The 12,943-nt window shown below is 34.6% G+C and overlaps 1 protein-coding gene and 1 pseudogene across 5 annotated transcripts in view; one reads left to right on the top strand and one right to left on the bottom strand.

The window, feature by feature from the left end:
- The first annotated feature begins 5,722 nt into the window (after positions 1-5,722).
- Positions 5,723-12,943, top strand: part of PDE1A (phosphodiesterase 1A) — a 356,805-nt gene continuing 349,584 nt past the window's right edge. The window contains exons 1-2 of one of the 5 annotated variants that reach the window (XM_060105857.1): positions 5,723-5,809; positions 9,273-9,383. In XM_060105857.1, the coding sequence (XP_059961840.1) occupies positions 9,283-9,383 (101 nt within the window). In that variant the 5' untranslated portion in view covers positions 5,723-5,809; positions 9,273-9,282. The other 4 variants (XM_060105860.1, XM_060105858.1, XM_060105859.1 and 1 more) reach the window with 4 other exon arrangements.
- On the bottom strand, positions 6,124-6,975 carry LOC132494766 (small ribosomal subunit protein uS2-like; annotated as a pseudogene).

Here is a 12,943-nt window from a genome sequence, read left to right as displayed (position 1 = left end):
AGCAAGTATTTTGTTAAAGTGGTACAAAGAGCCAAAAAAAAAGTTAATACTAAAAAATCTCAATAACCAATTTAAAAACACATTTTTGCTTATCATATTGGTAAATAATTTGAAAGAAAAATAGGTAATATTATTAGTTAGTGTACCCTGAGATTGGAGCATTCACAGGTTGCAGATGAGGGAATAAATTTGAGTAAATGTTAAGGAACTAATACTAGATTTATAACCCTTGACACAGTATTTTTTCTATACAAATTTATCTTAAGAAATAGAGAGGGTTCTAACAGTTGTTGGGGAAAGGCTGTGGTAGAGAGAATGGCAAGAAGGGGTTAATATTGAGTTATTACCAGGGATAGAACTGAATGTACTTGGAGTGTGGGAGTGGGACATGAAGGACAAGTAGGAGCCAAGAACAAAATTTCCTGAATATTAAAAAATACATATAACTATTGTATAAAATTTAAAATAATACAAAAAATCCAAAAAAGCAAAATAAAAATGAAAGTTATTTTTTAAAAATGAAAGTGCCAGTTTACATGGAAATTTGGAGGAAAAGCTGGTTTGAAATAGATGATAAGTTAATTTTTAAACTTGAGTTGAATGTGCGCCAACAGGGTATTAAAGATACATTCAAATATCTCCCTTAGTTTTTATTATGTAATATATGAGCATAGTAAAAAAAAAAAAAAAAGATCGAATAGGAGAGAAAGTTACACAATATCAAATTTCCCACTGACTTTCCTATAACTGCTACAAGTCCTACTCTTCATTAGTAGCCACCTTGAATTCTCATTTACTTCCTCTGGTGATCAGTTCCATATTCGTGGAACTCAAACCTCGATATTTTGATCTATCAACATCAAATATTACTTGATGTCTTCATACTCTGAGAAACCAGGAACTTGTCCTCTCTTCCTAATTTTCTTAAGTTGAATTATTACTTTTGGATCATATTGGTAATTAATTGTAACATATTATATGTACACTTCTGTAAGAAGTTTACACTTAAACTTCAATGTCTTGATTGATCAGCTTCAGACAATATTGTTGAAATCCCTCAATATAAACTGAGTGTATCAGTGATTATAAACTTTCCTCCACCTCTCGTCCCCCTGTTTTTCTCCCAATATCTGGAAGCTATACTACCACTTTTATTAAGGTTTAGAACATTTATATTTTATTCTGTAAATATAATAATTCATATTTTGCCTACAGGTTGAATTCTGAAAACTTAAACTGATAAATAGCATTTGATAATTTTATAATTATGTAACTGTTATTGATGTAGAATATACTACATATTTAGGACCCATTGAGAAAGAAATAGAATTCCTTTTTCTTTGCTTTTTAAACAACTTTGTTGAGGTATAACTTGCACACCATAAAATTCATCCCTTTTAACTATACCATTTCAAGATATTTAGTAAAGTTACCAAGTGATTCAAATCTTCATCATAATCCACCAATGTTTTCATCACCCCAGTAAGGTCCCTCATGTCCATTTACAATTAATCCCCTTTCCTACCTGCCAGCCTCAGGTAAACATTAATCTACTTTCTAACTGTATAGATTTGCCTTGTCTGATTTTTTTCTCTTAGAAAAACAGTTTAAGATTTATACATGTTGTTGGGATTTCCCTGCTGGTGCAGTGGTTAAGAATCTGCCTGCCAATGCAGGGGACACAGGTTCGAGCCCTGGTCCGGGAAGATCCCACATGCCGTGGAGCAGCTAAGTCCATGTGCCACAACTACTGAGCCTGTGCTCTAGAGCCCATGAGCCACAACTACTGAAGCCTGCGTGCCTAGAGCCCATGTTCCGCAACAAGAGAAGCCACCGCAATGAGAAGCCCACACACCGCAACGAAGAGTAGCCCCTGCGGGCCACAACTAGAGAAAGCCTGCGTGCAGCAATGAAGACTCAATGAGCCATAAATAAATAAACAAACAAATAAATAAATAAAAAGATGTACACATGCAGTAGCATGTGCCACTATTTCATTCCTTTTTATTGTTAGATAGTATTCCTTTGTTTTGATTTACCATATTTTGTTAGTCATTCATCAGTTGATGGACATTTGAGGTGTTTCCATTTTTTGGATATTATGAATAACTCTGCTATAAACATTGGTATGCAGGTATTTTTGTGAACTTATATTTTTTGTTTCTCTTAAGTTGATACCTAGGAAATCTAATTTTGTATTTTTCTACACCAGTCTACGCAAAGGAAAATGTCCCAATTATCAAGAGCATCTGGAGTTTTTTTTTTCCTATATGTCATTAATTACTTTGAATCATTCCATATTTTACAGTCTAACCACAGCTTTTTTTTTCCCTCTAGAGATTTAAAACAATTTTTAAATTAATATGTCAGAAATACTAAAAGGTATAAAGATATTACCCACAAACCTGCATATTTACACCCTACTTAAGAAATAAAATACTTCCAGAACACTTGAGGAACCTTATGGATTTCACCTCAGTAGCATCTCCCTCTCTTCTTTCCAGAGATTACCATTATCCAGAGTTTATCATCTTTATGCATTTAAATAAAAACTTTTACTAACTATATATGTATTTCTCAATTAGTTAAAAAAACAAACAAACATTTATGCTGTTTAAATTCCTACTGGACTTGATTTTTTCTCAACATTTATTTTTGTGAGATTTACCTATATGTATAGTGTTTTTTGGTTTTTTTTTTTACTGAAAGTCATACATTTTCATTGCCATGTTATATTCCATTTTGTGAATATGCCAACATTTACCCATTTTTCAGTTAATTGGAAGTTAACTAGTTAAATTTTTTTTTGGGTGGGGGCACTATAATTATTCTTTGTCACTGACCCAAGAATGTTTTTTTATCAGCATCAGGAAACTGTAGTAGGCTGACCTGAAAGCTTGTATAAAAGGTGAAATCTCAGAACAACCACAGTTCTTAACATCTTGTTTTATTCATTAATAATATATGTCAATTTTATTGACCTATTCAAAGAGCCAACCTTCTATTTCATTGGTTGTCTCTATTGCTTTTCTGTTTTCTATTTCATTGATTTCTGCTCTGATATTTATTTTCTTATTTTTAACTTATTTTGTGTTTAATTTGCTCATCCTCTTCAAGTTTTTTAATGTGGATCCTGAGGTCATTAATAGGAGAGCTTTGTTTATTTTTAAAATAGTAATATAGTGCTATAAATTTCCCCATAGGTACTGCTTTGGCTCATCTCACAGATTTTAATATGTTGTGTTTTCATCCTCATTCAGTTCATAATACTTTCTTATGTCCCTTTTATTTTCTTCTTTGACCTGTGGATTATTTAAAAGTGTATTATTTAGTTTCCAAGTATTTGGGAATTTTCCAGAGATCTCTGTTAGTGTTCTCTAATTTAATTCCACTGGGGTCAGAGAACATACTTGGTACGATTTGAATCCTTTTAATATTATTGAGACTTGTTTTATGGCCCAGAATGGGGTGTCCCTTGGTAAATATTCAATGTGTGCACTTTAAAATAATGTGTATTTGCTGTGTGGAGTGTACTATAAATGTCTATTATTCAAGTCTATTGATAGTGTTGTTCAGATCTTTTATATCCTTAATGGGCTTCTCTCTACTTGTTTTATCGGTTTTTTAAAGTGAGGAGTATCAAATATCTGATCATTTGACTGTAATTGTGAATTTGTGTACTTCTCCGTAGAGTTGCATTATTTTTGCTTCATGTATTTGAAGCTCTGTTATTATGGGCATCTTCATTTTGACACCTTCATTTTATATAGACATTCCTGTGCATTCAAAAGTATATTTATTATTATTTTCCCAATATTTGAAAATGGTGTTTAGCCTGGAAATTTTCAGAATACCTAATCTGCCATATTATTAAAAATTTACATCTTTTCTGGATTTTTTTCTTGTCAATTAAAATATAATGTGCTCTTACTTAATCAATAAAATAATTAATGATTTTAATTTTTGAGATTCTTGATAAATTTAATCCAATTTTTTTTCTTGAAGTCATCCTTTTGGATCCCTTTGGTTTCTTGTTTTAATTTGAACTAATTTCTTCTTAACACTTCTTCACAGATGTAAACCTCAGATTTTGTTTTTAATCTCCATGGCTAGGTTAGGTACGTGCCTCTGATTTTAGTCACTAATTAGTTTTTTGATTTTGAGGTGTACTGACTCATGTAATTATTTTAGAAGAGTATTTGAGTGATATGTTCTTTGAATTTGGTGCTTTTCTGAATATGTCATCATTTATCTTTGTCATTTTGTTATAGTTTGCTGGGTGTGGAATTCTGAGTTTAAAACTATTTGCCCTTTAATTCATTACATGGTGCCAGTATAACCTTAATATAAAAACCAATAAAGTTAGTGCCACAAATATTTAGAACAATTTCACTTATGCATGAGGATATAAACTTTCTAAACAAAATGAACATCAGCAATGCATTAAAAACAATAACACATTATGACAAATTATTTGGGAAATACTAGTTCATGATCAGTGAACCAATTGAAATAAATAATTATCAATATATTACAATCTAAAGGAGAAAAGTCATGCAACTGTATCAATAACAATAAATGCTAACAATTTAATAAGGTGGTTACCATGTGCCAGATGCTGTTCTAAATTCTTTATGTATAGTAACTCATTTAATCCTTATATCAACCTTATGAGGAAGGTGATATTATTACGCTCCTCTACACGTGAGAAGACAGACACATAATAGTAACTTAAAAAGATCATTTTGTTCTCTAAGTCAAAGAACAGGGATTCAAACTCAGGTAGTCTGGATCCAGAGTTTATGCTGTATTATATTCTGTCATTAATAGATATTGAAAAATCATTCTATAAATTTTTAACATTCCAATTAATAAGAATAAAGGAACTACTTATTATAATAGAGATAATTTACTTGTATATAGAGTTAAAGCAAAAGAGATTGAACATCTGAGAGATGAGACATATTGGATAAATTTTTGCCCTATATTCAGGACTATTTTCTCAATTCCCCTCAGAACTAACATTGAATGTTTTGTTTTGGGAAGCATATTTTAATTTCTTAGAATCCATTCTTGTTGTCTTATTTCTCTTTCTCATGTCAAATTTTTTTGGTTTAGTTTCATTTTATGAGTGCAACATTTCAAAATTTTCTCAACATATTAATTAGAAAAAAAAGTTGTATGCTATTCCCAAAGTTCTACTCTGTTCTCTTTAATGTGATTTATTTTATTTTTTTATTTTATTAATGTATCTTGCAGACATTAGTTATAAATTAGAAAAGAAAACTGCTTTGAATTCTCTACATTGACAGAAATAACTTTTTGATACTGCTTAAGGCTGAAGATTGTCTTGGCCAAGGATTTTAATAATAAACTGTTTTATGTAGCTTGTTCAAATTTTTATTTTATTTTATGAAACATATAATGCAATAATTAAGCATTTTTGTGTATTATGTGTGTAATCAGTATACTGTGAACTCTTAAATATCAATTCAATATATGATAGAAGGGACATACTGAAAGCAAAGGGCAAATGAGTTTTAATGAGGAGACAACATTCACCAACACACACTTAAGTAGAATAGACCTCATTCTTTACATTGCAATATTATTTGTAAGCTGTCCAGTGTGAGGGCTTGAAATTTCATGGCATAATTAGAAAATCATTGTGGCCTCAAAGACTCTGGTATCTTGGCTCATAAAACAGTAGTGGTGGAGTACTTGCTTTTTATGGAGATTTTTTCCCTGTGGTTTATCTTTGAGAACAGAATTCAGATGTTCATTGACTATCTCATAACAACAAAGTCAGGTAAGAGATTATTAAGTGAATGTAGCTAGGATTATCAATGAAGGCACAGTGAAGGTAAAATCAGTACTTTCAGAGCAAAGACTAACTTATTTCTGACAACTCCGGTAACTGCTCAAAAATGTGAGGCTGTGATTGTGTAAAGCTGTCTGCTAGCTGAAGACATTAAATTCAGATCGAGTTCAGGAAATAGCTTGTTGGAGAGAGGAAAACTGAGGCTTCACTTGATTTAACCTCTTTTTGTTTTTTTTTCTAGAAACGGTTTATTTTCTGTCAACCTTATTTCCGTTTTGTGTTTGAGTCTGTGGGAGAACAGTCTAAGCCCACTCAGGAGTTGTTCCTACCCGTTCAGTTGCCAGAGCACTGGGGGCCGCAGACAGTCCTCGCTGGCGGCTGAGGCTCGGTCTCCAGTGGGGAACTGCTGGGTGGGCACAGAGGGCACCTGCGCCTTCAGACCCGTCTGTGACCTCGGGTGCAGGAGCAGTGAGTTTGGGAGCTGGAGCAGGCCATTCACCCTGAAAGGCTCCCTCGGTCACAGCCTTTCCAGCAGCGGCCGGCTCTTCCTTTCCGTCTCTTCCGGAAGTGGAGATGGGGCTGATCTCCCAGAGGTGATCGCGGGAGATGGTGCCGCGCATGCGCAGACCATTCCGCGCCAGCGTTCACCACGTCAGACCCCTGAGTGGGCTCCTCTGTTGTTGTCCCGGGATAGTGGCATTGTCCACAGGGCGCAGAGGAGAGTCTGCGTCGCACGGGGCAATGGTGGGCGGGTTCACATAAGAGCCTCTGTGAGAGGCCGGTGGTGAGGCCGGCGGTGAGCCCTGGGAACGGTAGCCGCCAGAAGCCGTGGCTCGTGAAAGACTGCCGGGATCTGGTTAGTGAAGGTTCCAGCAGTGAGGTGGTCAGTGATAGGAGTGGCCCGGGTGGCAGCAGCAAACTTCAGCACAGCTTGCTGGCCAGTGTTCCTGGAGGATATGATGCTGGAATCAGCCGGTGTTCAACGGCAGCAATGACACAAGCTGCTGGAAGAAGCGTCTCCCCTGTTCTCAGATTTATGAGGTAGATGCCATCAGTTTTGCTTTTGTAGATGATTGTTCCATTTGGAAATCAAGGTTGTTGCCAACTAAGTGGGTTCCTGCTGCAAGAAATTTGAGGACAGCCTCCTCCTTCATTTGCAGGACGTCAGAGACTCAGGGCATTGTGAAAATTTCCCTTTAAGTTGCCACAGAAACCCAGAGGAGATATATTGATCCATTTCTGGGTAGCATAGAAAAACTAACCTCTTCTAACTTGTAAATCAGAGGGCACTGTCTAGAAAATTTTGCAAAGATTTTTTTTCTACATTTGACCCTTGAACAACACCTGTGTGGATCTGCTTATACATGGATTTTTTTCAATAGTAAATACTGTTGACTACCTGATCTGTGGTTGGTTGAATATGCTGACAGGGAAATGTGGATACTGAAGAATAGCGGATACTGGGGAACAATGTATATGGAGGGCTGACTATAATTTATATGCAGATTTTCCACTGAGGGCTGGGTGGGCACCTCTAGCTCCCGGGTTGTTAAAGGGTCAACTGTACATATTACAACTTTGACTAGATGCAGTCAGTGTTGTTTAGATAGACATAGTAACTTTATAGTGGAAGATTTCTTTTTTTTTAAGTTTACTTATTTATTTTAAATTTATTTAAAAAAATTTTTTGGCTGCGTTTGGTCTTCGTCGCTGCGCGCGGGCTTTCTCTGGTTGCTGCGAGCAGGGGCTACTCTTCGTTGAGGTGCGCAGGCTTCTCGTTATAGTGGCTTTTCTTGTTGCGGAGCATGGGCTCTAAGCACGTGGGCTTCAGTAGTTGTGGCACATGGGCTCAGTAGTTGTGGCACGCGAGCTCTAGAGTGCAGGCTCAGTAGTTGTGGCTCACGGGCTTAGTTGCTCCATGGCATGTGGGATCTTCCTGGACCAGGGCTCAAACCTGTGTACCCTGCATTGGCAGGCAGATTCTTAACTACTGCGCCACCAGGGAAGCCCCTGGGAGATTTCTTGTCAGTAAAATCATAGTGTTTATTTTAAAGGACTGGATTTAAATCTGAGGACTGTCTTTATTTCTCAATTGTCTCAACTGTTAATCGGGAATATTACCTACCTCATGGGCTTTTTGTAAGAATTTTAAAAAGTAATACTATTAGGTACTGGGAACAGTGTCTGACACATAGTGAACACTCAATAAATGTTAAATATTGTTACCTGTCTACTGTCTATGAATATCTCTACCTTAAACCTCAAGGTAACAGGTAAGCTTCTTGCAGGGAGGAATAAAACTACATTTGTGTCTCCAAACAAACAACAAGAGATATTGCTTTTAAGTATATTTTTCTTAGCAGCTTGCAGATAGCCATAGCTGTTATGAAGCTCATACTCAAGATCTGTGCTTGTTTCAAAGAAAGCTCACCATGTGTTGGGAGCTTGGCAGATGACTCAGTTCTGATTCCTTTTATGTCCACTTTCTCTCATTTTTCTTCTAAAATGCACAAGCAGCACAGCATCAATTTCTCTCTTCTCCTCCATCTCCCTCTCTTTCCCTTCTCCTCCCCCCACACTCCTTTTCCTTCAACACACGTACACAAGCAGACACACTAGTTGCATTTTATTTATTTTTTTAATCCCCAAAGGATTCACAGAGCAGTCTGTTTGCAGCTGCCGTGTTTTCCACTGGTTAAATTGGCAGTTACCTACTGTGTGGAGTTGCTAGGAGAAGGTGAATAAGCACGATTACAGCATCATCGTTGTACATATTTTTCAATAACAACCTGTGGAGCTCGGTGGTCTGTCTTCTGTATGGCTTTTATGTTATTTTCTCATTGTTGTCATTAGTATTTGTTGAATTTATTGTTAGAGGCTGGTATATTTTTAACTCTTGGTTCCAGATCAATTAGGAGACAAAAACCTTGGCATTTAAAACAGCCACTTTTTTCTCAGGGCGGTGCTGCTGATACTGTTTCCTACCATCTGTTTTCTTATTACATCCTGCCCTCCTTCCATTGGTAGAGAGGAATTCAGCTTCTTCTGGTGTGCTAAAGTCATTCACGTTTCTCTTGTGCATAATAGATCTCAGAAACTGTAGGAATTCTGATGTGCTTCAGTGCACAGAGCAGTAACAAATGAGCTGCTTTGGGGGAGAGCTGGAGCGCTCAGTTGGTCAGTAGTACAGTAGCAGGCTCACATGTGTCGATTGTTTCTGTGAGGTCAGAGGATCTGTTTATACTGCTGTCTGCTTGAAGGGAGGTGATGTGGTGAGCAGTGGATATGCCTGTCAAAGTCAATAGCAATTCTGGCAGAAGCTGCAGTCAGCTTTGTAAATCTGCAATGTTTTGATAGATAAGAGATGCTACTGTATAACTGTTTTAAGATTTGTAGTGGACTGAGGAATGCTTGTTCTAGCTGCTGAAACTGACTAACTGTATTGCCCTAGGAGTATCATCATGGGGTCTACTGCTACAGAAACTGAAGAATTGGAAAACACCACTTTTAAGTATCTCATAGGAGAACAGACTGAAAAAATGTGGCAACGCCTGAAAGGAATGTGAGTAAGCTCTTTGCTTGGTCTGTGTTTTTATCCACCTCTCTGACCAAAAAAATTTTGACTATTAACATGATGAGTTGTTGGTACTTTCTGACTTTGTGGTTTAGTGTTTCTTTTAGAAAGATTTTCTTAAAAAAAAAATAAAACGTCTCAGTCTTAGCTAACAACTTGCTTGAAGGATGTATAGTTCTTTTGCACAGGTATGTTTTATGTAAAGTAAGGTAACTCCCTGAGAATTCACTTCACTATTAGACTACATGGCTTCTTTTAGACATTCTGTATGCGTTACTTAGATATGTGGTTTAGATATGCAGAAAAGTAATTAGAAAAGCTGCTTGTCTGGGTACTTGCAGAAATAAAATTTGTCTCAGGTAAAAAGACAGATTACTACTAATACTTATTTCTTTGTGATTAGATTTTGAATAAAAAGGACAGGATTAATATGATAATAAATAACTATACTCCATTGTGCTTATTCATTATGTCTTAATAATATTTTTTTAAGAAAAAAATGTTTATGTGGTAAAATTACTAGCAGCATACCAAACTTGCTTGAGAGTTTTGGCTTAAATTAACCAATTCACTTCTGAGAGTACAGAATAGCTCATGGTGTAAACTAGACTTTAGTAAGATGGGTCAAGAAGTGTGCTTATTTCAAGCATGAAATGTAAGTACCTGAGTCAAACTTTAACTGCAGTACTGTTTACCTTGCTGTTTAAACAGCATTTAGGTTTTCTTCTGTGTATGTAACTAATTCCTGTTTAGTGTTCCAGCACACTATGTTTACATGCTTTATTTTAATTATGTCATAATTGTAAAATAAGATTTAATTTTTTTAAAATATGAAATATGAATATTTACAGGCCATTGCAATTGCTTAGTATGTTTGCAGACTTCAAATGAAAATATGTTTGCTTTTCTATAATAATAGCTAAAGGAATCCTATACCATGAGAAACACAGGTTTTCTAGGATTTGTATTTCTAATGTTGTGTACACATATTATGGTATAAAATGCAACATTTGAGTAAATTTAATGTTGCTGTTTATCAAAATCTATGAGTTTTTAAAAAGAAAAATGATATCAAACTTTGTTAGGTAAAAATTCCTTCTACTTTCTTCCGTTTGAATGTATTCAATGATGTTTATATAGTTAGTGTTCTCTGTATATTTTCTTACACTTGAAGTAATACATGGCATTACAGTGCACTGGTTTAAGAGCACATTAATAATGCAAACAACATTTACCAGAGAAAAACTTTTAAAAAGGAAGCCATCTTTACATCATTTGAATGAATTAGAGAAATATGTTTACAAGATTCATTGAAGATTTAGAAATCACAGTTTTTCTGTAAAGGTGGTTCTCTAGGGAAACAATCCTATAAAAGCAAATAACAGCTTACAAAATTAATCAGCATAGATGAAAATTAAACATTGGCAGTCATCAGCTGATTTGTATCCTAACCTAATGAGTGGATGAACATCTGTACCGGAAAAATTATATTTCATATTACAACCTATTTTAGATTTTCTTCCCTTTAGCAGGACGGGATGGTTTTGGTTTGTTTGTTTTGTTCAGTTTGTCTTTGTTCTATTTTTCTGCAGTTATTTGAATGTATGAAGATGTATGGTAGTGAGTGTATGCATATGTCTTTAAAAAATTTGAGAAGTGAATTTGTGTTTACCTAACATTTTACGGCAAAGTTATCCAATTTTCACACTATCAGTTGATCTCAAAGATCAACTGTCATATTTTTTCAGGAGAGGGTGATAGAGTCATTCAGCAGTAGAGCTTCATGACCATATTCAACACGGATGTAGGATATAATTATATATGTACCTATATAAATTTTGAATTGTGTCTATATAGCACCACTGAATGACCACATAGAGACACTGAATGACCAAATTACTGATAACTAGGTTTTTTAAAATAATTATTGCTAAACTGATGGAAATGACTGAATGCTTTTGCATTAAAGCAAGAAAGAATTTTCATTTTGGCACTATTATTTTAACTTATACTTGAAGACATTTCCAGTATTCTAGGTTCAGAATTGTCAAAACAAGAAGCTCTAAATCTAAAATCTGCATGACTAATGACAACCAAATTGTTTAATTATGGTCTTTTGTGTAGTCTAAATTCAAAGAAATGATATGAGGGACTCCCTATTCCATTGCTGAGATTGTCTTCCCTATTTAAAATGTTATAGTGACTCAAACAGAATTTTAGCTTATCAAAATGTCTAGTGCTAGAATCCCACTTTTAAGTAATGGCAATTAAAATCATGTTACTCATGAAAGCTATCAAATAATTTTCTTAGTTTGGCAAAAAAGGCTCAATGAAGGCCTTTAGATACTTGTTTGGAAAGTGATTTTTTGACCTTTAACTGCAAACTTTACAAATGCATTTATTTATTTCAACAGGATATTGAAATAAGTATATTTTTGAGGTTAAATAAAAATAGATACAAAGGTTAAAGTAAAATACGATTTATTCCAGTATACCTTAAAAATGGAAAACATGAACCACTAAAGGTAGATATTTACAGAAAATATTTTATAGGCATTTTCATATGACATTATATTTTAGAACACTTTTTTTCAGTCCATAGAAGTAATTTTTATATTTTGTAGCGCATGTGAAAATGTGGGTAAACTAATTAAAATATCAATTCTTCTCTATCATTTTGTTGATTTCTTTCATTGAACTTCTTTTAAATCTCCTTCATATAATATTTAATCGAGACAGCATATTCAGTAGTGTGCTAAGAAATCTCTTATTCATTTGTGGGAACAAAGGTAAAACAGTTTTCTCTTCCCATTTCTGATGTAGACTTGTATGCTTTGTTCTATTAATTTTCTTTTTATAGTTATGGCTCTTTTCTTTAGCTTTCTTCAATCCATCTTCTACCACTAATTTGTCACTCAGTATGACAATTTAGATTCTACACAATGCCTCACCATGTCTGATGGTAGAAATGTTAGCAAATGACTATGGCATCATGTCCTTCATAAACTACATTTAAAAAGAATCATATACTTGTCCATAAGTTACCAACCATTTAGGATTTGGAAAACACTTCCTATTTCTTTTGCCATCTTGAAACCTGATGAAATTTCTGGTTCAGAAGTTTCCTGTGACTCTGGGACCTATACTACTTCCTACATCCTGAGAACATTTGTCTAACACTAGTCTTTGCAAAGATTGTTAAGTTTATTGATTTCCATGAAGAAAGTTGATTTGAAGATTTTATATTTGTTTTCATTTATACATAGTAGTTTTTTTCAATTTAAAAAGAATCTTTTTTTGTGTCATGATACTGGTTTTTGGTCTTTAAGTGTAAAAAGGGCTCTTCCACTGTGGATTTTTTAAAAAATCAAATATGTTTTAAAACATTGGTACTGCTCTTTCCCATCAGTGCTACTGTTCTAAGAATTTGATCTAAGAGGTTACAGCATTTCCAGAAAACTGTGATCAAGTTAAAATTCCAGTGAAAACCACAAGGTGTTAGAGTAAAACTAAATCAGAGTGTTATCCTACTCAGTTTTTCAATAGAA

This window comes from Mesoplodon densirostris, chromosome 8, assembly GCF_025265405.1.
Source record: "Mesoplodon densirostris isolate mMesDen1 chromosome 8, mMesDen1 primary haplotype, whole genome shotgun sequence".
In the NCBI taxonomy this organism is placed as follows: Eukaryota; Metazoa; Chordata; class Mammalia; order Artiodactyla; family Ziphiidae; genus Mesoplodon; species Mesoplodon densirostris.
The sequence above is the reverse complement of the archived record's forward strand: the minus strand, read 5'-3'. Positions and strand labels throughout refer to the sequence as shown.